General features: G+C 36.9%; 3 protein-coding genes and 1 long non-coding RNA gene across 6 annotated transcripts; 2 read left to right on the forward strand and 2 right to left on the reverse strand.

Annotated features, from left to right (window-relative positions):
* Positions 1-1870: 1870 nt before the first annotated feature.
* On the forward strand, positions 1871-5723 carry LOC140008328 (uncharacterized). Its single transcript, XM_072052264.1, has 7 exons — positions 1871-2812; positions 3151-3292; positions 3858-3911; positions 3997-4088; positions 4541-4776; positions 4902-5072; positions 5248-5723. The coding sequence occupies exons 1-7, from the start codon at positions 2013-2015 to the stop codon at positions 5343-5345; spliced, it is 1593 nt and encodes a 530-aa protein (XP_071908365.1). The 5' UTR covers positions 1871-2012; the 3' UTR covers positions 5346-5723.
* An 856-nt stretch (positions 5724-6579) lies between these two features.
* Positions 6580-10079, reverse strand: LOC113697168 (leucine-rich repeat receptor-like protein kinase PXC1). The gene is made up of 2 exons (XM_027216651.2): positions 7803-10079; positions 6580-7699 (listed from the first exon to the last, which is right to left on the reverse strand). Exons 1-2 carry the CDS (start codon positions 9178-9180, stop codon positions 7011-7013), a joined length of 2067 nt encoding a protein of 688 aa, XP_027072452.1. The 5' UTR covers positions 9181-10079; the 3' UTR covers positions 6580-7010.
* A 2327-nt stretch (positions 10080-12406) lies between these two features.
* On the forward strand, positions 12407-14335 carry LOC113697122 (uncharacterized). The gene is made up of 2 exons (XR_003449798.2): positions 12407-12968; positions 13957-14335. It is a non-coding gene; the product is annotated as an uncharacterized lncRNA (long non-coding RNA).
* Positions 14336-14410: 75 nt separating this feature from the next.
* Positions 14411-21367, reverse strand: LOC140003845 (probable 3-deoxy-D-manno-octulosonic acid transferase, mitochondrial). Of its 3 annotated transcripts, XM_072052265.1 has the most exons (13): positions 20926-21365; positions 20731-20824; positions 19672-19714; positions 19188-19310; positions 18447-18566; positions 18287-18365; positions 17637-17747; positions 17108-17205; positions 16877-16967; positions 16569-16688; positions 16417-16487; positions 15232-15728; positions 14411-14759 (listed from the first exon to the last, which is right to left on the reverse strand). In XM_072052265.1, the coding sequence occupies exons 1-12, from the start codon at positions 21122-21124 to the stop codon at positions 15555-15557; spliced, it is 1323 nt and encodes a 440-aa protein (XP_071908366.1). In that variant the 5' UTR covers positions 21125-21365; the 3' UTR covers positions 14411-14759; positions 15232-15554. The 3 variants fall into 3 exon arrangements, with proteins under 3 accessions (XP_071908366.1, XP_071908367.1, XP_071908368.1); XM_072052266.1 differs by lacking the exon at positions 18447-18566; XM_072052267.1 differs by lacking the exon at positions 14411-14759 and having other exon boundaries at positions 15525-15728; positions 15820-16487; positions 20926-21367.
* Positions 21368-27374: the final 6007 nt, after the last annotated feature.

The raw sequence follows: 27374 nt of genomic DNA on the forward strand, positions 1-27374 counted from the left end.
TAAATGAATCAACCCATTTATATCCATTTAATTAGATGGGTATAAATGGGTAAGTCAAAAAATGAATTGGGTAACCCAATTACCCATTTATAACCCATTTATTTTAACTTTTGTAAATTCATTTAAATTCATTTTTGCAAACTGAATTATCAATTTATTCCGCCATTTGCACCCATCATTAGTTTTAAATATTTACTTATAATGTTTCATAAGCCTAATTATCATTTTTTCCTATCCGTACTTTATGTCGCAAAATTACATGCTATTTAATAATTGAATAATAATAATATAAAAATTTGAACTAAGTACTATAAAAGTTAACATAAAAATTTAATCTAAAAATTTTGAACCCCTAACATTTTTTTCATGTATAAATTTAAAATTTCATTTTGGAAAGATAGGAAAAGAGGTTAAAACTTATCATAAATTGATAATGCTGAAAAAGGAGCAAATTAACAAGCAAAGAGAAAATAAAATGATAAGATAAAACCAACAAATAATAATAATTATAAAACAAAAGTAGTTAACATCATGACAAAATGAAAAATCTGAAAAAAAAAATGGGTGGGGGAAGAGAGGAGACTTAGGAAAAGACAATTTTAAATGGGTTAATTGGGTTTGATAGGTTACCCAATAATACCCATTTATTAAATGGGTATTATTGGGTAACCCATTTATACCCATATGCAAAAATTTAAGATACCCATGCCCATCTATTCATAGACGAGTATGGGTAAATTTAATAAAATGGGTTGATTTGCCACCTATGGAGCGTGGCTTGAGAACAAGTTTTTATAATAGCGGAGTACCATTATAAAAAAAAAAAAAAAAACTCAAAGTGCAATTAATACTCTTGAGAAAAGGCAAACATTAGGATTAAAAGATAACTTACTCCGTACTTGAAGTTAATTCAACTTAATAACATTTCGTTCGAATTCAAAAACTCATCAAATCTAGCTTGTATATCAATTTGTGCTTGATAGACTTGAAATCTCTGTTAAAAAGCGCTATGAAAAATATTTTTCAGTAAATTTTTTTTATATACATTATTATAGTAAAAATTTTTAAAAATACTTCTAAAAATAACTAATCCATACATTTTCCCCAGAGCTAAAGAAAAAGGGAAAAAAAAAAGATCGCCAACATGCAAAGAAAAAAATAGTAGTATATAAAAAGAAAGGATAATTTCAAAAACCTCTCCTAAAATTCTAACAATTTCACTCGCATTCCCTAAAATTTGTAAAATCAAACCCTTAATAAGATTAAGATTTGATAACACAATTAGTCCAATTAGAAAAAGTAATATTAAAAAAGTACTTTAAGCAGAGAGATGAAACTTTTATTCCATAAGTACCCCTTATGCATGTATATAAGTTGTATTAATAAAAGAATAAAAATAATTAAAAATTAGAAACAATTAATACATATTTAACCACTCAAAAAGTTCACATTTAATAAATTAGATAATACAAATAAACAACAAAACTATACTAATTATTATAAGATTCAACACAAACAGAAGAGCCATATCTTTCAACATGATGTTTGCTATGATTATTGTAATATAAAAAATTTTTGAATTTTCCTTTTCATTTACAATTTATATACATGTATAAGGGGTATTTATGAAATAAAAATTTCATCTCATTCTTTAAAGTAATTTTTAAATATTTTTTTCTAATTGGACTAATTTATTATTAAAATCTTAATCTAAAAGGAGGTTTGTATAATTTTCTAAACTTTAAGGGAGGCAAGTGAAATTGTCAAAAACCTGAAATTATCCCTAAAAAGAAACGGGTGCGTAATTTGTAACGTAAGGGTCCCACTCACGTGACCAAACTTTACTAGCTATCTAACGGACTCGTCACGCATTTAACGACACCGATTCACGGCATATTTATCAGCGTTAACGGCGGATATCTCCAGACCAGACGTCCCTGACGTCGTTTATTCTCACGTCCGTCCGCAGACAAACTCCTAACCTTTAACGGTCTTCTTTAACTCCGCCTTCCATGGCTTCTTGTGATGATGATTTCTCTCTACTCGGTGACGATAACGCCACCACTTCAAACCCTAACCCTAACCTAATCCACCACCGTCAGTCCTTCACCCACCGTAACCTCTCCGCCCCAAACGACGACGATGACGACGTCGTTTCAGCTGACGCCGACGGCTACAGTGATGGAGCCTTCTGTTCATCCCAACCAAATCCTAAACTAGCCAACGCTAGCAACGCCACGTCTTTTCACGTCGTCAATGTTAACCCGTACGATCCAGACCCGAACCCGTTCGACAACGAGCATGACCCAACCAAATCTCGCGCGAATAACCACAATCATACCCCAAATGACAAGCGTAGTGATCGCGAAGAGGTGAGCGACAGCGGAACTCCTTATTCGTACAAACGACCGAGAGTGAGCAGTTCGGCCACCGGCGGCGAGTATAGGAAGGATAGGGAGGAATGGAGCGATACGGCGATAGCGTGCTTGTTAGAGGCGTACACGGAGAAGTTTATGATGTTGAACAGGGGGAATTTGAGGGGAAGAGACTGGGAGGAGGTGGCGGTGATGGTAAGCGAGAGGTGCGAGAAGCAGACCAAGAGTGTGGAGCAGTGCAAGAATAAAGTGGATAATTTGAAGAAGAGGTATAAATTGGAGAGGCATCGGTTGAGTAACGGTGGTGTCTCAGCAAGCCACTGGCCTTGGTTTAAGCAGATGGAGCAGATCGTCGGGAATTCGTTGTCCGGAAAGGCTGCAACTGACGATGATAAGTCCGTTGGAGGAACGGCGAATACTGGTAGACAGTCCAAGAGGTATTGGCTATCTTCGTTTTTTGTAGTGCTTTCCCTTGGAAAAGTAATATTGAAATGGAAAGTATTAGTATCTATCTTTCTTCTGAAATAAGCCTAATCTTTAGCTAAAATTTGTATGAGGAGATTGTAATTACTTTTTGGTTTGTAATTAGGTTGTTAAATTCTATAGCTGCAGAGCTAATTGTGGATTCGCTTCGACTTGAAATGTCATTGCATTGGTTTTCGTAGTGTCATCAATCTATGGCCTTCTCATTTATTTCTGGATGGTCTCTCTTGCTTTTTTTTTTTTCTTTTTTCTTTGCTCTTATTTCCCATGGTACTCAATTGTGAATGGACAGATATGGAACAACAACTGTAAGTCCTGGTCCTCAGATCAATAGCATAAAGTCGAAAGCTACCAGCGCTAGATGGCGAAGAGTGGTCTTCAAAATTAGTGGTGGCACTCTAGCTGGGACAGCACCGCAGAATATTGATCCAAAGGTTCAACTCTACTCTGGAATACTTTAAACTGAGTTGAGTGATGTCTTTGCTGAATTCCTCAGCGATCACCAGTCCCTTAGCCTAGACATCAATTTCGTTTAAACAGACAAGAATTTAAGTGGAGGAATGATATTGAAATTTGTAAATGCAAACAGCATGACTTTGTACTTGAAAATGTTTTTTGGGACAGGTGTCTCTGGTAGTCTTGCTCTCATAAAATGACGTTACTTTGGTTTGTTTGGATTTGATTCGGGCTTTTGCAAGATATGACCCTTTAAATGTTGGGACACTTTCCTGTTATTAACCGACCGTCTCATCCAACATATTCACTTAACCCATGGTAGGGTACCACGCTAAAAATAACTTTTGTGAATCATGTTCATGCTGAGATCTACTAAAGATTGAGAAGTAAAAAGAGTTGGGCCCTAACTGGATTCTTTATCCATTTTGAAGTCTTTTCAATGGGAATTTTTTATGCAGTGGCTACTTTGTGTCAGTTGAGAAAGTAAAATTTATTCATTCACACAGTAATTCTTTGCTTAACTGGTTTCTATTGATATTCCAGGTGGCCATGCTGGTAGCTAGAGAAGTTTCAATAGCTTGTCGTATGGGTGTTGAGGTACCACTTGAAAGCTTGGTACTTTCTGCGGAAACTTTTACTGTTTTCTTATTCCATGTAGCAAAATTCATAATTGTTCTCTTAGGTGGCAATAGTTGTTGGTGGTCGTAACTTCTTTTGTGGACACACATGGGTAACGACGACAGGGTTAGATAGGTTTGCTGCATACCAAGCTGGGTAAGTTCTGAATCGAATACATGTTCAGTAGCAATTAGATGTTACAAGAATTCTTAACTTCTATGTTTCGTGTTATAATAATGTGAAGAATTGAAGTATGTCCTTGTGCACTTGATATGGCTTATGTGGCAGCTCATTTCGCAAACTGTCTTAAAATCATTGTTGTACAACTGTGTTTTTTTAAGATGTCCTTCTTGGATGGTCCAAGTAATTATTTGGCTACTGTCATTTCCTGTTATAAGTACGTGTGTTGTATCCATTGTGTATGCACGACTCTTATGGTCCAAGTAATTATGGCTACTGTCATTTCCTGTTATACGTGTTGTAATTGTTGTGTAGTGTTAAATTTTCAGCTGGATGCTAATCTTGTTTGTCCAAATTGCATTTTTTATGCTTGAGGTGGGGTTTTTGTAGCGTGGCCAGACAGACTCACATTGTCTCTGTCTCACCAGAATGATGGCAACTGTGATGAATTCTATACTGCTACAGTCGGCCTTTGAGAAATTGGGCGTGCAGACGCGTGTCCAAAGTGCATATTCAATGCCTGAGGTTGCTGAGCCATATTGTAGGCTTCGGGCTATCCGGCATCTGGAAAAAGGAAGAGTTGTGATTTTTGGTGGTATTGGAGCTGGCACAGGGAATCCACTCTTCTCAACTGATTTGGCTGCAGCCCTCAGAGCTTCAGAGAGTATGAACTTCTTCCTGCGCATTTCTAAAATCTTCACTGCTAGTCTTATAGTTAGTAGTCCTGAATTCCAACTCCTTTCTTTTGCTCCTTGTGGAAGACAATTCTTTACATTGTTCGTTTTACAGTTAATGCGGATGCTGTCTTAAAAGGCACAAATGTGGATGGCGTCTTTATTTGTGATTCTAGAAACAATAACATTGCAGCTGATCATATTTGCTTCACGGACTTGGCTTCTGGGGGCGCCTGCCCAATGGACATGATGGCTATAAGATCCTGTGAGGACAACGGAATTCCTGGTTGGTACTCGTATTCTAGACCTCATGCACTATATCATCTGCTAACTTGGTAAATAGGGTCCTGAAATTGGTGGAGTCTGACTTGGATAGAAAAATTTCTTTTCTACTCGGACATCTTTGAATTGGCATGATAGAGAGTTGTATTGTGTCTAATTCGTAAAAATGTTTTGTGCAGTTGTCATTTTCAATCTTCATGAGCCTGGGAATATATCAAGAGCGCTATGCGGAGAACAAGTTGGTACACTGATTGATCAAACAGGAAGTGTTAACTAGTCTTTTAGGGGCTACGTATCTCAGTGATATAATGTGTACGTAGCTGTTGAGCGTTGTTGTCGCCAGATGTCTCGCCAAGTTAATTTTGTAAAACACTGAGCATGCCTTTTTCTCAGCTGCTCCTAATCCATTCCAACTGGTGATCCAGGCATCACACCTGGCCGACAACGCCTTGCTCAAAGAGATAGCAGTTTCAAGTAACTAATTTAAGCAGATAGTTTAGATGAATTGTTTTAGTAGTGACATTATTGTTTCCATTACTCGCAGATGTCTGTACAACTTGGTTGTAAAATGTTTGCGGATCTGGAAAGGTAACAATATTCTGATCAAACACAAGTAAGTTCTGGAGAAAGGAATACAAGGAGCCAGTTGCTCGAAGCTTGAAAGTATTGTCTAAAAGGTTCATGGAATTTCCTCTATATTTGACTGATTTAGCACATCCTAATTTTGGCCCTGAATGGTTTAGTACCTTATCGTACCTCCTGTTCCCATGGTCTGGGAGATTTTCCTCGAGATTCCAAGAAGAATCACTTTCCTTTAATGAAGCTGTCCATTCCTTAACCCAGGAGACTTTTCTTTTTAGCTTTTTTCCCGGGGCCATGTAGCCTCGTGCTCTAAATATTCTTGAATCGCCATAATTTCAATTAATTGCACTCTGCGTTTTTTCACACGTGGCAGTAAGAGCCGACATAAATACTACTGATATCCTTTGTTAAATGGGATGATTCGTAAACCCCTTAAAGTCTTTCTTAATTCTCAAGAATCTCCGGAGGCAGTTAGTATGAATAACCCCAAGTCTGTTGTTGAGGGTGAATGGGGCTACCCAAAATCACAAATCGAATGAAAGGCTGCCTTTTATTTTGCTTGAGAGAATTTCGAGATCTTGTTCAGTTTGTGGACAGCTACGTCGAATTGAGGCATGATATCAGGCAGATGCATAATCGTTGGAATTAGATTATAACAATTTCAAAAATTTAGAACATAGTAAATCACAGTCTATTATCATTGAGAGGAATGATGCTCTAGTGGTGAAATACCAAAATAATAATGCCGAAAATAATCCAAATTTTTAGAGTTAATCCCAAGATTTCACCCTTTCAAAAAGAGGCTCCTGTCTGTGTTTCTCGTGGCCCCCCCCAACGTCTAGCGTAATGATAGAAGGCAAAGTAAGTCACAAATAGAATCGGCATTCCAATCCAATCAAAGTTCAAAGTCGCTGGTGCAAGAACAGGGATAATTGGCAACAGCTTGGAAAGAAATCCATAAACAGTATGAGAAAAGGACAGGGATAATTGGCAACAGTGGATATCATATTGTAGCCTGGATTGGAAGCAATTCTAATTTCTTCCTTTCTAATTTGGGTTGCATCCAAATTTTGGAATCAGAGGGACGTCTGCAAAACATGCCGGGGGGACGGCATGTTACTATGAACTACTAAAATGGTAGTACGAGTACAAGTACACTTGAGGAGAAAGGGCCACTGAACTATGCGATGTTGGAAGGCAAATGAATAAACAAAGCATACAAATTTTACAAACTAATGTGGAGACATATTCTATTCGCCCGTAGATTCAGGCAAATAGGAGAGTCTGCTTTGCACCAAGGCGGTGCAAACGCAAATGACAGAAGCGTTTCATAAATGCCGACGGACAGGACAGCAGTAGATCAATAGCCGGCCACACCACCGTCTTCAGTATTTGCAAGCGACGGCGAGAGGGAATTCCGGGATTCGTCATAATCTTCACCCAATGGAGATTGCTCCACCCGGATCTCCTCTATCAGTTTGGTCACTTCAGCCATCGTGGGCCTCTTTTCCGGCTGTGGAACAACACAAGCCATTGCTACATGTAGCATTGAAACTAATTCTTCCTCAATGTTCTTGTACCTCAACAGTTCTTGATCAAAAACTTCTGCTGTCCACTCATCCCTCACCACTGACCGAACCCACTTGGGCAAGTCCACCGGCTGCTCTTCGTCGTCTTCCTCGAGGCGAGGACGGCTTGGTGAAGGGTATTGCGACGGAGCTTTACCTGTAAGAACCTCTAAAAGCAATACTCCAAAACTGTAAACATCCGCCTTTTGGGATAACCTCTTAATCTCTGCCTGTTCGGGTGCTTTGTACCCTCCCAGTCTGGCTATGGCATGAACAGGGTTCAATAGGAGTGACAACCCGAAGTCAGAAATGCAAGCAACGCCGTTCTTATCAAGTAACACATTCGATGATTTCACATTCCCATGAGGGATTCGGGAGGTTGCATACTCTTGGTGAATCTTGGCAAGCCCTCGAGCTGCTCCCAACACTAAGCTGATCCTTGTCGTCCAATCCAATGGAATTCTCCCTGGTCCGCGATTCCCTGCTCAAAGAAGAACGTCGGAGATAGTCAGCACACAAAGATTGATCAATTCTCAAAACAATTAGCTGTCATTTGAAAGAGCAGTAGAATCAATTCTGCATACCATGAAGGAGAGAGTGCAAGCTGCCGTTAGGCATATAATCACAGACAAGCAATTTTTCCTCCTTGGCATAATAGTAAGCCCTGAGCTTGACAATGTTTGGATGCTTAAGCTTCCCAATCACATCCATGTACTGCTCAAACTCCTTTCTTGCACAAGGATTAGCATCCTTTAACCTCTTCACCGCCACGGTGCAGCCATCGTCAAGAACCGCCTTATAAACGGTTCCCAAACTCCCTTTTCCCAGCATCTCAGCCGATGCCCGGAGCAGTTCTTCCAGCTCAAATTGCTTCCTTCTGTCGAAGAAAACCAGCGCACTCTTATCAGTGGCCGTGGTTCCATCACTATCTGCACCGCCATTGTTGGCATAAACCCTCCTCTCACCACCGGAATAACTACTCCTCCTCTTCCCACTCTCGCTCCCAGCCAGTGAGCTGCCATCCCTCGAGTACCTCCCGCAGCAATAGGCTATCAGGAAGGAAGCGATCACTAATGCAGCCACAGCAGTTGACACGATTATCGCAACTAGTGCTCCGCTACCAAGTTTTTTCCTCGAATGAGTTTTCGATTTTTCAGTCGGAAAAGTTGCGGCAGTTGTCGCTGGCAACGAACTAGGATTTGATGGCACGGTCTGCGAAGAAGATGGTGGCTGCTTCCCAGTGAACGAACAGGGGGGTAAAGGACTAGTTCCGCAAAGACCTTCATTCCCAGCAAAACTATTCTCACCATATCTCTTGAGCAAGTCCTGAGGAACTGCTCCGTAAAATTCGTTATTCGACAGGTTCAAGCTCTTGAGTTCCTGTAAGGAGACGAGGGATTTAGGAATGGTCCCAGACAGGGCATTGTTCTGGAGGCTTATGGTCAGTATGCGGGAGAAATTGGAGAATTGGGAAGGAATGGGGCCCCTGAGGTTGTTGTTGGAGAGGTCGAGGCGGAGGAGGCGACGTAGGGAGGAGATATCTGGTGGGATTTCGCCGGAGATGTCGTTGCCGGAGAGATAGAGGAGCTTGAGGTTGAGGCAGCGGATGAGAGGGCTGAGGGTGCCGTTAAGGCGGTTGTCGTGGAGGTCGAGGAGGCGGAGCTGGTCAAGGGAGGAGAGGGAGTCGATGGGGCCTCGGAGGTTGAGGGAAGGGAGGAAGAGTGCGGTTACGCGGCCATTGGTGCATTTGACGCCAACCCAAGAGGCGGTGCAGGCGGTGGTGGCGGCGTTGGAGGCTGGCGGGAGGGTCCAGTTGGAGAGGAGAGTGCCGTGGAGGTCTGTCTGGGAACGGAAGAGAGTGAGGGCCGCCGTGTCATTCGAGGAGGCGGTGGTGGTAAAGAAAGAAAGATGGGTGATGAGGAGGAGGAGGAGAAGTGAGAAGAACGCAGGACAAAGATCCATTGTGGGCAGAGGGAGAGAGCATGGGGCGCGAAGTCTCGAGATAACGGTGGCGTTCAATTTTAAAAACTACACTAGTATTACAACATCCTCTATCTACAATAACTAGGGAAAAATGCATGCAATAGTTAGTACTAGTTATTAAAAGCCAAAAAACAAAAAAACTACTACTAGTAGTAAGTCTACTACTAGTAGTAGCAGTAAATTCCAGGCTGGTGTAGTAGAAATCTCTTTATGCACAAAAAAAACTGCAAAGTGCAAAGAGAAGGGAAGAGAGAGCCAGGTTGGTAGTTGGTGGTGTAGCATACTACAAACGAAGAGAAAGTCGTCGTAGGTAGAATTATGGCATTGGAATAACCTAACGCGGGTTTCTCTAATTGTTTGTTTGTACCGAACGAATATCAAGAAGGACTAAAGGAAGGAAGGAGGGCTACTTGGGATTTGGGCATAACAGTAAGGAAACATTTGAAAAGAGAAAGGAAGACGAAGAGGTCCCCCGCGGGCCGGAGAAGAGAGGAGAAGTCTGGTATTCCGTCTTTTCCTGGTGGGCTTGGTAGTATTCCTTTAACTACCTACCAATCACAGCTGCTGAGAAAGGGGAATGATTAAAGGAAGGCGGTGGCAATAATTATTATAGAGTATTATCGTTGAGCATGAGGAGAGGGGGGATGGGGAATGGTGGTGGTGTGAATGATTGCTGTTCTGCACTCCCCCCCTCCCCACTGCCATTGAGTAGAAGCACACAAATCAGAGAGAGAGAGAGAGAGGGGTGAGGCCCTGAGATTCTTCTTTTACCTTTACCTTTTAGGCTTTATTCCTTTTCTTTTCTCTGAGAAGAATGGGATAGCACAGCACTCCCTTCAACACTGCCCTCAGCAGCCAGCCCACTGGTGACCATGGTTCGAAGACACGGCGGCGGAAACACAAAAACAAAAGCATCATTCTTTTCTTTTCTGTAAAAGAAAAAAAAAAACATTTTTCTTCATCGGAACTCTTTGACTATTTCTTCATGATATGCTTGTTGAGTTGTTAATCACTTGTGTCTTATCAAGTTGTTGTGATTAGGAAGTTGTTATTGTTATATTTTTACGTGATTAGAAGAGTCAAGAAGAATATACCATTAAAAACGAACGATGAGAGTGAAAATTGAAAAAAATACTACTAATAAATTCTAACCAACTTTGCTGCACCCTCGCCATCTTTTTCCACTTTATAGTTTTTAGGCTAAAGAAGTCCCTGTAATTGGCTTTTTTCCAAAAGCAAAGTCCACTCTAAAATTGGAATTGGTGAATTCTGCCAAAATGCATGCCTAGCGGTAGAGATATCAAAATGACTTTGCTTGCTTTGGTGGTTGCAACAGTGAGGCTGTCGGGAAAAGTGGAGAGGTTGTATGCAGCTTTGTGTTTGAGTTGAAACCTTTTCTAGTTTCTGCTATCACTCAAACGATGAGACAATGAAGGCGCGATTAGCGTTCAAAAAGCCTTAAACATGTCACCAGCTGGGCGTTGTGGGGATTGTAATCCTTCCATTTCATTTGGGACAGACAGAATAGGGCTATAATTCATGACCTTTCTTCTGTTTTTGTGGCTTGTCTTGCAGTAGTACTGCAAACATAAGAAAGATAAAAAAAAATCACTATTAATCCCTGATTGACTCTCTGTTACTCCACTAATTATGTGGTTGCATAACCAACTTAGCTGGGCTCTGATTGGCTTAAACTCTACTCTTTTTGAGTGTTGATCAACGAATCAAATCTCTGACTTGCATTCTTCTCTTCTTTGCATTTGCAGTGTAGTTGCATTGAACTGGTTGAAGAAGGTCCCATCCAAATCCTCAATGCAGGCACACCACGATGGTCTTGGCCAAAAAGCATGCCAGTCCAACTGTAAGCAACATGACGAGTTTCCCGTGAATTCACCTACTTACTTTTTTTTTTTTTTGTTAGCAACGATACATTTGTATAACTTATTCTATTCTAATCTATGGGAAGGGAAAGCAGTTCGAAGGTCCAGGCAAGGCTTGGTGGAATGTAATTAGGGCCAAATGGGAGAGAGAGGGGACTGCATGGACCTAATTAAACTTTGTACGGGAGTTCAACGAGAAATATCTTCCACCTATCGTCCAGAAGAAGAGAAAGGACGATTTTATTAAGCTCCGGCAGGGAACTTCTAATGTAGCTGAGTATGAAGGGAAGCCGAAGGATTCTGTGGTAGGGGGCTAGTGGATATACAGACTCAACTAGAACAAAAGAGTGCTATGGCATAACCCTTAAATTTTTTTCGCTGTAAGTGAGATTTAAACCCTCACTTACAGTCCAGGGAGGAGTTTAAATCTCACTTACAGTCCAAGGAGGGACTTAAACCCCTCCCTAGTGGCCACTGAGCCATTGGCCCAGTGGTTAATTCAACTACTTACTGAAGTGGCAGGAATTGTGACATTAAGAGCACAAATCATCTATAACTTCCTAGACCAAAAAAAAAAAAAAAAAAGCTGCTAAATTTTTTCATTGTTTTTTGACATGAAATCTTCTAAACCTTGAGTTCATATGTTTTCCGGTACCGCCTTGAGTTCATATTGAGACGAAGGCAGATGGATATCCTTGCAACATTAATAATTTACCGCTCACTCGGGGTCAATAAAAGCCCCAAGAGTTTTCTGGCATTCTCTTAATATCCAAAGAAAGGGCATCAGTCCAAGACCGTTCCTAGGGTACGAAAAATCGTCGCCAGTTAAAAGAGTCCAATACAGCAAAGAAAACCACTCCTCTCTCTGACCCTCAGGTCAATTGTCTACTCCAATTAGTACGCAACCTAAAGCTTCAAACTTCTGCAAAATACAGATTTAAAATTATTCTTGATTTGCGGGAAGGAAAATTCCATGAAAAACTTCTGCAAAATACCAGAAAGGGCGGAGCATGGCATTTCCACCAAGGCAAGTACGGTCGGCCATTCAGCGATTTAATATGGGTAAGGAGCAAAAACGGTAATATATTTCACGTCACTGTTCCTAAATGGTATGACATTTTATAAACAAGTTGTAATGTAGTGTTAATTACTTGTACAATCTCGTAAATAGATACAATTATTTTGTATGAGTTTCACGTAAATAGTAACTGAATATGAAGTTGTACAAGCAGTTAATTTACAAGTTACCACTTGTTAAAATGTCGGCACACCGTTCTGGCCCCTTTCCCATCTATATCTATATCTATATGTATTCAGGAAGGGATTTTTAGCAGAAACCCTCTCAATGCCTTCTAAACTTGTCATACTTTTTTCTAGATTTTTGTATTTATTTTAATACATAAAAAAGTAGTGGGTTATAACCCACCTTATCACCAATCAATATTTCCACTATCCCACTATCACCTTATCACCAATCAATATTCCCACTATCTCACTCCCACTATCCCACTATCTTAACTCATATTTTTGTATTTATTTTAATACATAAAAAAGTAGTAGGTTATAACCCACCTTATCACCAATCAATATTCCCACTATCCCACTATCACCTTATCACCAATCAATATTCCCACTATCTCATTCCCACTATCCCACTATCTTAACTCATCCTACAATTACTCCTACAAATTCTTCTTTTACTGATCGACTTAATTAACTTATCGAGTTAATTCTCTCACCCTTTCTCTCAGTTTCTTATTTGTTTTGGGTTCTCTATTGATTTTGTAAATGTATTGATTTTGTTTCTTTTGTGAGCAGTAGTTGAAGATATTATGTGCAGAGACTCCAGCAGAAATCAACCTTCTTGCGGCCGGCTTAATTTTCCAGGTCAGTTCCCTCTGCTTTTTAAGTATGTTTTGCTTTTGCTTTATTTTTTGTCATGAATGATATTGCATTGATTTTCTGATCATCCATTATTTCTGAAAACTTTTTACAAAATCTTATGAATGGTTGTTTGTTTATTGTTACACTGTAAAGCAAAGATAAAAAAGTATTGCTTGCTTATATAATTGCGGATGGTATAGGTTCATAATTGAGGGTTCTACTATTTCTAACACAAATTGTATATTATAAAAATTTATTTGTTTGTATTACTGAAATTTTTTTAATTATTTTTTATTGCACATTTATCACATAAAATAGGTGTTACGATAGTTATTTTCATAATTTTATTACAAAAATGATCGTGCATGAAATAAAAAAAAGATTTTTTTATAATTAAAAAAAATAATTAAAAATGATTTATAATTGAAGAAAAATAATTCAGATACTACTAATAACTAAGGCACTATACGCCCATTATTAAAATTGGATTAATTTTTAATTTCGTCAGAAATCCTTTTGACAAAATTGCATTCTAGCCTTTCTTTTCTTTATCAACAATGACAATTACAACTACGTGATTCATCTATCTAGCAATAGCACAATTCAACTCATGGAATAAATAGTTCATTGCTTAAAGTACTTAAACGAAAGGTTAGAGTCAAGTCCTACTTAACACTTGCAAGTAATATATTACAATTAGAAAAAAGAAAATGATTCAAGAGGAGCAAAAAACTCACTAAGCCCCTGACATATGTGCAATCGTCAAGGCACTTTTGAGCATTTAAAACTGCATTCCTTAGTTTAGGTAATCACTTCTCTGTAATTGTTTTCATTTGATTACAATGCAATTCTATTAAATTCTATTGATGCTATTTCTATATTAATTATTGTATTTTTTTGGTTAACAGTTCTCATACAATGTATCACTATTTACACATAAAATAAATACATAAACTATTGATTTTTAATTTAATATATATTTTATTTCTAGATCAAAGAAATGAAAAATCTAACTGTCCTCAAGATCGCCAGACATCCACATCACCAATGATTTTGCGTGATCATGGTAAATATACAGTTTCTTATATCGTCATACTCATCTTGCATACACACTTTTTGGCTGCACTATCTTGCTAAATCAACTATAGATACAATACAATACAATTGTATTACAATTGTTCGATTACAATACAATTGTATTACATTCTATTGATGCTATTTATAGACAACTTAGCAATTTTATAGATTAGCAATTTATTTTATTTTATAGATTACCAATTACTACATGTACCAAAATATTTTTTTATAGGGATTACTTCATTAACTATGGGTGCTAATAACAATTCAATTGGTGCGTATTTTTCATTTGATTACAACACAATTGTACTAAATTCTATTGATGCTATTCTATATTAACTATTGTATTTTTTTGTTAACAATTCTCATACAATGATAAAAAAAATTCTCATACAACCAAAAAAAGACGGTTCTTGAATGATATATACATTCTATTATATTTCAAACTATTGTTAAACAGATATTATATTTTAATTTTATTGGTAAAATTTTTTTCACCTTTATTTGTTCACCATTTTATTTTTTTTTAATAATGTCAGCACCGTGCATATCACGGGTATTTCCACTAGTTATAAGTATTTGCCAATTCTTCTGCACTGGCACGATTATGCAGCCGCAACAAGAATATCCGTGGGTTTGACCACGCATGATGCTGAATCCTTCCAGGGTACAAAGATAATAGGAAGATTTTCTATCCATCTGCAAATCTCAATTATCCTGAAGAAGAAATCAAAACAGAATCCACTAAAATTAATAGGTCCATTCCCCTTCACTAAAAAATCAGACAAACGTTAACACGAACATTTCCCATCAATCAATCTTGTGAAAAAGTACATACGGTCACTTTTTCACCATCAAGTCTTTAGAAGAAAACACTACTCAGGCTAAACAGAACCAGAAACAAATAAAGCGTAAAACGGCTTTGATCAATTTCTGATGTCAAAGAAAAAGCTACAATTCATATTAGAAAAGTGCAGGAGAAGTGCAAAATGAAATTAAGTACATCACATGTGATTAAACAATGTAGTTAAAAAATGCAAATTCTAAGAGTCAGAAACATGCAAATGATCGTTCTCAATCAACAGTTAGGCTGCAAGCTCAAGTATCACATAATCTTGACCCAGTGAAAAAAAATTTAAAAAAAAAAGGACTACAGGAAATTACATTAAAAAAAGAGAGAGGAAATCACCTCGGGCAAGTACTTTTACTTTCATTCTCTGCCCACAGTCATGTCTCTGGCAATGCAACCTCCTTGTCCTACAAGAAAGGTTGATTAGCTTCCAAAGATTATCAGAGGCTTCTTCATGGAGGTATTCTACATAGCCTGATTGGTTCAAATCATCCTCAATACTCCTTTTAATTATTCACTACAGGTGCTAGAAGCTTCCAATGTTGGGAGAGAGCAGTGGAAGGGGATCCCACCCGTTGCCCCCAGAATCGAACATCAAGACGAGCTGCACTGGGGAGAAAGAGGCTGGCTAATTTTAGTGTTTGACATCTAACTTTGCAGAGTTACATTGGCACGCTTTTATCTAAAATGTGGAATTGTACTAAACGCCACATATTTTCAACTACACCAATTGACAGAGCATGATATGCTTGTTTTGCAGCTGCACGTCGTGTTTCCAGAAGTTTGGCATCACTAAACAGTTCGATGAGAGCTTCTACAAGCATGTCTCCTGAAACCTGCAGGACCAAATCCATGACACTAAAGGCACCCAAAGAAAAGGTTCTAACAGGGGAATACAAGAAAAAAACTAGTATCCACTTCATATACCTTTCATGAATTCCAACAAAAGTCAACATGACAGTCTCCGACATGCTAAAACTTCCACAGCTTCTATTAGTGTTCTTAAGGTGCTCAATGACTACAATGCTCTATGCAACTAGAACTACAATCACTAGAAACTGATGGCATCCCCACATAGGTTTAGTAGAAACAAGTGCACATGGTGGTAAGCAGTGTTCATTCTTTGTGGAAGGTACCATAGTGCCTCCAAAGGATATTCAAACATCATAGCATATATAGTAATACTGACAGGAGACAATGTTTACAGGGTGTTCCTCAAGTTTGGTGGCTATAATCTTGACCCCGAAAATGAGCTATCTTGCCCTCTTACCTTTTCCCTCAGCCAAATTCAATAGTCTCGGCTTAGGTTCCCAACAGCAAAGGACCAAGACTATCTATCTAATATGGAGTTCAATCATCCTATGTTGTATTTGGCTCGTAAATAACCAATGAACACCACACTCAATTATCAATGATATCATAACAAAGAAAAGTAAGGACACCCAACTAGCTAAGAAGGCCAATCACTGTTTCTTACACATACAACCAACAAATGCTAGATATATTTAAGGAGGTTTTCTTGACCTGCAGAACCGATGAAGGATTTAGACGTTGCATTTCTTGTACCATGTGGTTGAAATGGCCAAGATAATGACCTGAAAGTTACAAGAAACACAATATTAAGATCAGAACTAGGTAACAAAGGTATACGAGGAATTTCAGGGAAGAAGTGCAACCAGTCAAAACAGCACAGCCAGCAACAGCAGCTTCTGAAATATTATGACCAGCCAAACCAGGCAAAAAAGAACCCCCAATTACAGCTATTGGAGTTAACCTATAGAGTTCCCTTAGTTCACCTTCAAAGCACAATTGATCATGGACAATCAAGAAGTTAAAATCACCAAAACATTCATATTTTGCAAAACAAATTACTCAGAAAATTAATTACATGCTTTAGTATGATATTGACTCAGGAAAAAAGAAATCCTCAGTTTTCAAGTCCTTCTTAGGTTTAATAGAGTTGTGCAGCCAATAGGAGACAAACCTAATGTATCCACCACATATGTCTCTGTTCCTAATGAAAGCTTATCACTACGAGACCTTAATGCTACACTGATTCCTTTTCTCTGCAACTCCTACAGTCAGGCAAGTAGAAATGAGAACTCCAGTCATCAAAGAAAAGGAGGTTTTTCTCACCTATGAATAATTGAATATACTACAATAACAATTTTTGTCAAAATTACAGAAAGATAAAGGCAATGCATTGCAATCATACCAGAACAATTTCCTGACCGACCTCCAGGTGCCGAGGCACAATGATAGTGAGCATATCAGGATAAATTTCCTTCAGCGCCTTGTGAACTCTTAGCAGGACTGCGGAAAAATATTTTGAAATTTCATTAACAAAATATCCAAATTCACTGGCAGTCAAACTTTTCATGAACAGGAACCCAATAAATTCCATGATAACTTCTAGGCTAGCTTTTAGTCTCTACAGCTGATGGCTTTTAACTTTCACCAGCTCTTTTTTGTTTTCTTTTCTTTAAAGTTCAATTCCTGAATGTTCAAGTAGAATGTAAAAGAACAAGTTCATTTTGTCCACTCTTTTATCCTTCCAACTCCAACTGAAGAGAAGGAAAGATGAAGCAAAGGCAACAGATTGAAAATTCTCACCATTATGTTGTCCTAAAGAATTAGGTTACCCCCATGACAAGTTCTGCCTTCAATTCTAAAGATCAAAATATACAAAATGAGAAACCAACATTAGACTATAGAATTTTTGTAGAATAGATCTCAAAACCTACTCTTGTCTTCACCCCTATGCAATGAAGAAGCCATCCACACCTTTCTATGTTTAAGCTGTTCCTGCAATTCTTCTAGACCATTATCCCCTGCAAGGGTGGTGTCTTCTACGGCTGAAGGATGTGGCAAGTGCAAACCAAATTTCAGTAAATCAAATTTAATAACCATTGATATAGACACAAAATATGTATATAATAGCACTGATATGATAACACAAGTTAAAGAAATTTTTAAGATGCTAGCTACTGCTTGAGTAAAATTTTTGGAATTAGGTGAGATGAGACATCATCTTCTACTTCAAACAACGGAAAAAGGGATATAAACTTAATCTGCAAAGGACGAGTTCATTTGCAGTGTCTTGATTCACTGGACTACATATGCCACAGAACCCTTGAGGTTTTCGAATTTGGTTTGCAATCTCATGCACCAGAAAGAACATATATACACCTTCTACAAGCTGTATTAATATGTATATGCAGCCAAAATATGCACACAAAAAAGCAGCAGCACACCCCAAAGATGTAGCATGCCCAAGGGGTCTCAAAAAACCAATCAAAGCTTCAAAAGAAGGAACTTGTAAGGTCTTCAAAATAAAATATTAATATTTGAATTTGCTTAACTTTTTTGTTCTAAGTTCCAAAAAGCAGCATACCATATTTAAGGTCTCCGGAAAAGTTGATGACAAGTGGCGGAGCTTGAAGCAGCTGAAATTGAATAGCCTGTTGATTGCTCTGTTGCAGATATTTTAGAAAAAGATTATTGAAGCAATGTCAGTAGGCCAAACCATTTGATATATAGAAAAAATACATTACCAACGGAACTATCAATGAAAATTTGGAGAGCATGAATGCAGCCAGAGGAAGAACCACTGGTAAGGACCAATAACGGAAAGATTTAGCAGAGATCCGTGCATTTAGCAATGCCAACGCAATCTGGGTAGGAAATTGCTGGCATAAGTACAGGCACAATTGGCAAACTAATATGTCACAGACTAATATGAATTGGATGCCATCAACAACAGAAATAATGTCCCCATCATGATGGTGAAGCAACAACTGAGAAAGGTCCCATCCAGGCCCAAACCAAACTAGGAATAAAATGCACCTATATATATATATATAATACATGTTAAATAATATCATGGAGGCATTGACAAGCCAAGCAAAGACACATTCTAAAGCACAAAACAATGGGGTACTAACTATATCAGTTGTTTGTTAGGTTATCCAGCGTTGAATTTCACCTTCAACTGACAACCTTTTCCAAAATCAATTTGATCAAGGTTCAGCCCAAATCCAACTTTTTAAAGCTTATGGGAAAAAGAATTATGCATGTCCAAAACCATATTAGGTATCCTTGCTCAGTCCATGCAAGACAGGTGAAAACTTAATTTCAACCCACAACTTGCTTCAAGCTTCAACGTCCACTTGTATTGCACTCTATAAAGCATTGTAATAATTAAAAATCTCATCAAAGCCAAAATGCACTATGTACAGTATGCAATCAATTCAAATCCAGTCAAACAAGTATCTAATATATGAAGAGGTGCTTACACCATCTTTTGCTGCACTGATAATCAGGTTAGGCCAAAGTTCACTTTCAATTAGGATGATTGCATTTGGCTTCCAATAACCAAGAAAAGCCTCCACAGCAGCAGGGGCATCAACTGGGGCAAACTGGTTCCCACATAAAACTACTTAATTAGATTAAAGGAACTGGGAACACAACATAATATGATCAAGATAACAAGACTCGTCAAGCATGAAGAGCACGAAAAATAACAAGAATCATCAAGCATGAAGAGCACAAAAAATATATAAAAAATGAAAATGCCATCAATTTTTCAGGATACACCACCAACCAGAGACATCAGCAATATCTACAATTTTAGCTGGGTCATTGGGTAAACTGTGATGAAAAGAGCATATTGACTTGCTCAATAACTTAGAGCATCTTAATTTCATTAAAAGTACAGGCCACTGTGTGTACACCTTTTAAATAATGTCTGAAAGATGTATAACAAACAGATGCAATCACCTGATATATGACATTAGCTGGAAGCTTCTTCTTTATGACCTCACTACAGAACAAAAAAAAAAAGGAAATGAAGACAAAAGCAAACAAGATGAGATGAATAGGCAACAAAAGTAATTTCCTGTTAATTATAAACTTTAATCCAGAGAGAGAGAGAGAGAGAGAGAGAGAGTTGGGGAATTATAAGTGTTTTTGCGGTAATTTCTTTATAAAAGGTAGACCTCCCACGGTATGTCTGTCAGTGAAATTACTGCCTACCCTTTTCTTTTGGGAACTTATACTAGTCTAAAGAATATCCAAATGTTGACCTATTTTTCAAGTTTAGTAGATCCAAGAGCAAAGGTTGAGCTAAAACTGTTTTCAAGTTCCCTGGCTGCGAAGCAAATATGCTAGAGTCCGGTCTTTGACCTCTGACTGTGAAATTACTGATTGAACATAAGTAAATTACAGTAAATATTCTCAGTCATGTTAAGGCGGGCTACTTTGTGGAGTCCCTTTGGGAAATCCCTCTAGTCTCCAGAAGTGCACCAGGCTTTATGGTGACTTTCAAATGAAAATCTATTATGACCTTCATCAAACTAAAATATTACTTATTCTGCATTATAATACCTTTCGTATCATTCATTGAAAGATATGCAGTAAAGTAAATATCATTCATCAAACTAAAATATTACTAAAGTTTATTCCCCAGCTGTGTTGTCGTAATCAGTCCAACTCACGTAGTCCCAAGAGAAAATTACAGTTTGTCTATATCCTTCTGCTATAAGGACCACTACTCCCCTTTAAGTAAAGTTGCAACTGTTAGATGACATACATTTCAAGACTTTCCAGCAAGTCACTACACAAACTTTTTTATGTATTGATTAATTGCCATGGAAAGTCACTTCATACGTCACATAATGTCCAAAAGCAACTCTATCTCTCCACCAAACTTCAACGATTGACTGCTATCCAGTCAATATTAACTTTGCAATGAACATTTGCGTCCCACCAAAAAACGAAGCTACGAGATTCCAGCTCCAAATTTCAAAGTTAAAATTAATTAATGGAAAATGAACTTACAATGCTGACAGCGTCGTCGACGTCATCAAGACAGTAACGTCCGGCCTCCTCGTTAAACAGCATTTTATCACCGGAATCGCAGCCATTCCTTCACCTATTAGAAATAATCAAATAATTAAACAATTATTATAGCGCGAGAAAATACTAGTAGTGGTAGATTTTAAACACAAAAGGAAAAATTAAGCAATTAATAACCTAAAGAGACGGCGTGGAACCAAACTAAAGGTCCGGCGGGCCGAGGAAGCGAGGGGCGGCCGAGACGCTCAGTCCACCGTTTCGGATGCTCGAGACCTCGGAATTTGCGCCACCGTAGGTGGAGGTTTATCAACGGCGATAGACCGTAGGAAAAAGCTCGGTAGATTTTGTAAATTAGTTCACCTTTCCCCCTAGCCATTTGACGCTACTGAATCTACAGTACTAACTGTGGAATGAAGCAGGCCCCGGTGAATGCCTGAGCCGTGCCGGGTGGGGGGCTTTGGGCTTGACAAAGTTTGATAGCATCTGTCTGTACGTGTTTTAAGTGGGCCCTTTCGTATAGATAATTTTACGAGTTCCGTAAAAGATTGTGTTATAGGGCTAATTATTCAGAATATGGTCGAAAAAACAAATTCGGACATCTACGGGTCTGAGCCTCTGATGAGGTTCTGTTGTAAATCTATAGGTACCGGATCATGTCAGCCCGACACCTAAAAGTCAGTTAAAAATTTTTTTTGAGCTCTGACATCGCTTGTCAGCCCGGCTGCAAGAAAAATTTTTTTTTAAAAAAATTGTCAGCTGCCAGGCTGACAAGACCTGGTAGCTAACAACTTCGGCAAAAAAAGCTGGCTACCGGCTGCCAGGCTCTCATCTAATTTTTTTTTTTAAAAAAAATTTTGCAAACTCTCCGGCTTTCTAAATTGAACAATCCACGGAATTAAAGTGGAGATGACAATAAAACATAGGTTACGTCTACGGTGGAAAGTTCACTTTTCTGCGCATAAGAAGCAGAATAAGGAGGCCAACTCTACTATGTGGAGACGCACGAAGAAGTATATTCGGGCACCGGAGAAAGCGAATTATGTATGGATAAAAAATGTTATATATTTTAAAATCACAATAAAAGTCCTCTTAAAAATTTATTCATCATCTAATGTCCAATATTTATATTTGATAAATTAAATTAGTTAATTAAATATTCTATTATAATATAAGTAACTATATGTCATTGACAGGTGCCGAACCTGTGCAATAATAATAAATATAACCTAACTACCACCTGAAATAGTCAATAGTCAATTCAAGTACTGGAGCAGGGACTCTAGGTGTGTAATGGGTTACTTGATTCACCCTGTTCCCGAAGAGTTTGCTTAGTCCGATATACCTGAATTAATTATTTAACTGAACTCACTAACTAGTAGACAGTGGTTAGTAGGGTCGTCTCCTCAGGGACTGGAGAAAAATTTATTTCTTTTCAAATCAAGATTAATGGGGGGATTTTGAGATTAAATATCAATTAAACAAATTAAATGCAGAAAATTACTAATTAAAAGAAACAATTGAAGAAACTCTAGCCAAGGGTGCACTTCAGAAATGGTTCATGCACTGATCATCGATTCGCAGATAATTCCAACATTTATTTATAGATTGGTTATAGTTGTCATGCACGCGATAAACAACCAACCCTTCTTTTATTTCTCGATAGTTAAGGTACGCCCGTTAGCCATTTTTCTAATCCAAAAATAACCCTAGATACGACCGTAAGATTTAATTTCTAGATTGCATTAATAATTAGAAAGGTCCAATCCTAACCAACAAACACGCTACGAGGATTCGTTTAAATTAGATCGTATGTTCCCATAACATAAATCCAATTACGCCAGTTGCTACGAAGATAGAGATAACGAACAATTACGGATTCAATTACTCCTATTTAACAAAATAGCCTATATGAATAATTAATTATTGCGCACTAATCAATCATACACAAGGGTTATAACAATTGAAAGTATGAAACATACAAATACCAATAAATGAAGGAAATAATTAAAAATAGTTTAAATCTCACAGTATTTGCTGAACCAATTCGTCAGTTGCCCCTTAACTAGAATTAGGGGTTTAGTTCTCCATAATTTGATGACAAGCCGCGCGTGTGGAGTTTGTGAAAGTTTTTAGATCAATTTTTCCCTGCTTCGGTCGATACCCAGAGGAAGCGCCAGGAATTTTTTGTTATTGCTTTCAATTTCCCTCTAAGGCATACGTCGGATATTGTCTCCCAATTTCGGTCAAAATTGAGTAAAGTGAAAATCCACAGAGTCCACAATGGTAGCTGCACTTTGCTTTCTTTCTTTCCTCACAAAAGAAACATACGAGAGATTGCTTTCAATTGTTTGATTCCTACAATTCACTCCAGAATAGCAATGGCTCCAAGTCAACAAAGGATGGAGAAACAAATACAGAGTCAATAATGGAGGCTTTTTGTCTCTGGCCCCCCCTACAAAGCTACGGCCCCTTTTACAATTCGAAAGCCAGAACGGCCTAAAACCTAAGCCACGCGAGAAAAATTGGTTTTTTTCTCCTCTAATCCCCCTTCAAAGCTGCGGCCCTACTGGCCTCTAATACTCTCTTTTTTTTTTTCTGTTTTTGGTCATCCGAAATTAAGGAGGGAATTTCCCCCATTACCGGAAATTGGTATTTTAAAATTAAAACAAGACTCCCTAAAATAAAATAAAAATAAAGTCTATTACAATCAAATTTCTTCAGCTTCTCAAGAGAGCCCCACGTACGACAATCCCCTGAATTTCGATTTTAAGCACTTTCCAGCATCAAATCCTGCAATTGGCACCAAAATCATATCTGAGTAGAATCCACCCAATTAATGAAAATATTTAGTCAAATAATAGTGTAATAATGCCCAAAACATTCCACTAAAATGCACCCCATCAGTCATTGAGTCGAATGAATAATATTTTCTTTTCTAGTTGTCTATTAAGTTTCAATTGAAATAAAGATTTTATAATTATTTAAATTATTCAATAAAATTATCAATTTAAGATGAACAGCAATATAAATACATTAAATTGTAGTATTGAAATATTTAATTTAATATGAAGGAAAGACAAGAAGAAATGGCAAGAAATTTTTTAAAAATTCATGTGAGTTCTTTATATTGGTAATCACATTTATTTGTTATTATAATCATAATACCTGATCACAATCGATTGAAACTCATATCCTAATACTATTTACAACTAAAGTTACTATATACTCAAATTAAAATTTTCTTTTTTTCACTAAATTGTCTTTTATATATGATGTATGTGTTATCATTTGTTGATAATTAATATAACGAAGAGATGCTCTTTAGGCTAATATGTCTTGACAACGTGGATTACTTTTAAGGATTTGAATGAGAACTAGACCACATAAGAGACCAAAAAATACGAAATCAAACTTTTGACTAATTCTAACTTGATTTGACTGTTATATATTATAATTTTGTATTAGTTGTCCTAAATTTGGCTAAAATAAAAAATTTGCGCTAATAATTATTTTGGTCAAAATATCACGGATTAATTTAACTCATAGACCAAACGTTAGGGGACCAAAATTGCACATGTTCCTTTATTTTAATCATATTTGATATCCCAACCCTTTCTTTTATATTTACGCCTCAATTATTTCATCAAATATGAAATTCAATTTTAAAAAAATAAAATCTACCACAATATTTGTTTTGACATGTACAAAATTTACCAAATAATGTTGAAAATTTCACCCATTTTCCAATACAAAATTTCACCCTTATTTTTATTAAAAAATTATGCCACTTGACGTACTAAATCTGACTGTTTTTTGAGTTAATTAAATTACGTTTCAAAATTCGAACAATAGAACTAGATGAAAATAGATTTGTTAAATCAATAATTACTTCTATAAGATGTTAAACTAAACAAAGTCTCCCACCAGCTTTATTTTGTCCATTTCTCTGCTACGCACCTGAAACGCAAATTAGTCACGGGATGCTCAACATCTACCTGCCAGCTTTTTTTTTTTTTTTGTCCATAAGCCCCGATTCAACGTTTGGGATTTTTTTTTTTTTTAAGTTTGACTGGCTGCCGGGCTCTTTTTTTTTTTTGTAGAAGTTGTCGACTACCGGGCTTTGTCAGCCCGGCAGCGAACAACTTTTTGTTTAAAAAAAAAAAATTTCCCGCTACCAGGCTGTGTCAACCCGGCAATGATGTCAGAACTCAAAAAAAATTTGACTGACTTTTGGGTGCAGGGCTGACACGGCCCGGTACCCATAGATTTGCAACAAAACCTTATCAGAGCAGTAGATGTACGAATTTTTTTTTCTCGACCATATTCTGAGTAATTAGCCGCGTCATAGCAGCAATTTGATATACGTGACATAAAATGATAATCGAAAAATATATTTACAAAAAATTGAAAAATATATTTACGAATAAAAGTAAAAAAATTTTTCATAAAAAGCGACAATCCAAACAAATTGCCTTCCAAAATTTTCTCTCAAATTTCTCGCTTTTTTTTTTATAGCTAGTCACCTCTCATTGATTTTACGGTAACAGTTGATTAGAGTTTACAACTCATTCATAATTATTTGGATTAATTACAATTTGCCCCATTGAACTTAACCCATTATGACACTTTGTCTCCTAAACTTTAAATATGTATACTTTGCCCACTTTATTGATTAGTCAAAGGTTAATGATAAATTATCCATCAAAAAAATATAACAAAATGACATTAATGCCCTTACATAATAGTTCTAAAATAATGCTATACTTTTAATCGAAATATGAAACATTTTATTAGAAAAAATACAAAGTCATATGATTTTAAAAAAAGATATAATCCAAAGAATTGAAAATTTGTATTGTGGAGAAAAAAGAATTTAAAAATTCCTAAAACACCTGCACAAGTTTTGCATCATTTATCTTTCTTCCTTTAAATTATAAACGGATTAGTTTTGATAATTTTCATTTACTTTGTAACAAGATTTTCATGAGTCAATAAATGCTGTATTTGGCAATCTTATATGACATTCATACCTTGATTTGTATTATGTTTGCATTCTACATTTGAAAAAAATTGAAAATTCTCTAATACATTTTTCAATATATTTTTATTTTTAATCATGTTTTTGTCTCATATACATTTAAAAGTGCTGAAATAAAAAAAAATATAAGCAAATAATTTTCATTCCAAATGCACTAAATAATTTTATTTCGGTTAAAATAAGTATTGCTATCGACATTGGGATAAATACATTGAGTTGGTCAAATTTCTTTTTTTGTGAATTATCTAATTCATTTTAAAGCTAAAATATCTAAATACATGCATTTAACAACTACTAGAGATTTTTTGGCTGTGCCTTGCCCAATATATTGTGTCGAAAATATTGAAAAATTTCCCTGTATTCTCATTTCTCTGAACAATGATATGTAAATTCTTGCCAAGTTGTATGTATTGTCCACGCAAATGCATAACTCGTAGAACTGAAGCATTGAAGTAATTGTTAACTTAATTGGATTGCTAATTAAGCTGTTTAATGGGCGAGACCACAGTGGTAAAGTTCACTAAAAATTTTATGAGGAAGACATTAATTTTTGCTCTTATATTTTAGACATCAATCAATTACTTCTCATATTGGCTGCAAGCCTGCAAGGAAGGACCTTAAGAAGGGATGTAAATCTTATGTCATTGTGGACCATAATGAAGTGCTTGCATACTTCCATATAAACCACGAAGAGTCTAGACAAAGGAGCACATATGCAATATGAAAAATAAACATGAATGAAGAACTCAATAAACGTAAATTCATTAAGTCACAGTACAAAGTCTTTCTTTCACACATTTTTACAATAGTTTGTACAGCTCCAACAAGAATTGGGAGCGAAAAAAAAATTCAAATCTTGGGCTAATTCAACCATCTTGGACTTTAAATTATCAAATATGCATAATAAAGATCTCTAAACACCACCACAACAAATTCACTGAATAGTAGAAGAATAGTTCATAACTTCACAAACACTTTGAAATTCCTTCCAGCCCCAAATGTTTGATGCCAACACGTCACGTTTATTCCAGTCCCAAACGCTGCCATGCGGACAATGATTTTCGTATAGCACTTTGAAATTCCGTTAGAGAATCCTAATAATGTCAGCATTGATATTAAAAAGGTTCTTTAGTCATTGCTAGTTTCCTAGGAACTCCAACAGGAATAATCACAAGATGCATGCGAGTGAGGGTATCCTCCAATTGCTCTTTTTTTACAAAACCATGCAGCTAGAAATGTAAACCATATATTATCAGTCTCTGTCAAATTGAATAATGTGGTGCTTCTGGATGAAAAGCCAATAATACATAATTGATATTAGTAACAAGTAACTTGAGGGTATTTGTTGGGCAACACTAAAATACCAGCACCTTGCACACTGGTTTTACAAAACAGTAATGCTAACTTTAATATCATTTAATAATACTCTGCTAGTCAAGTGGCACACATGAAATTTTAAGGTATATCTCAATTAGCTAGGACTATCTACTTGAAATCAAGAAAAGAAATTACATCAAAGAATCAATTCATTCACTCACCACTAAAGGCAAATCAAACCATAATAAATAGCATTTTAAGAACCACAAAC

This window comes from Coffea arabica, chromosome 6c (assembly GCF_036785885.1).
Source record: "Coffea arabica cultivar ET-39 chromosome 6c, Coffea Arabica ET-39 HiFi, whole genome shotgun sequence".
Lineage (NCBI taxonomy): Eukaryota > Viridiplantae > Streptophyta > Magnoliopsida > Gentianales > Rubiaceae > Coffea > Coffea arabica.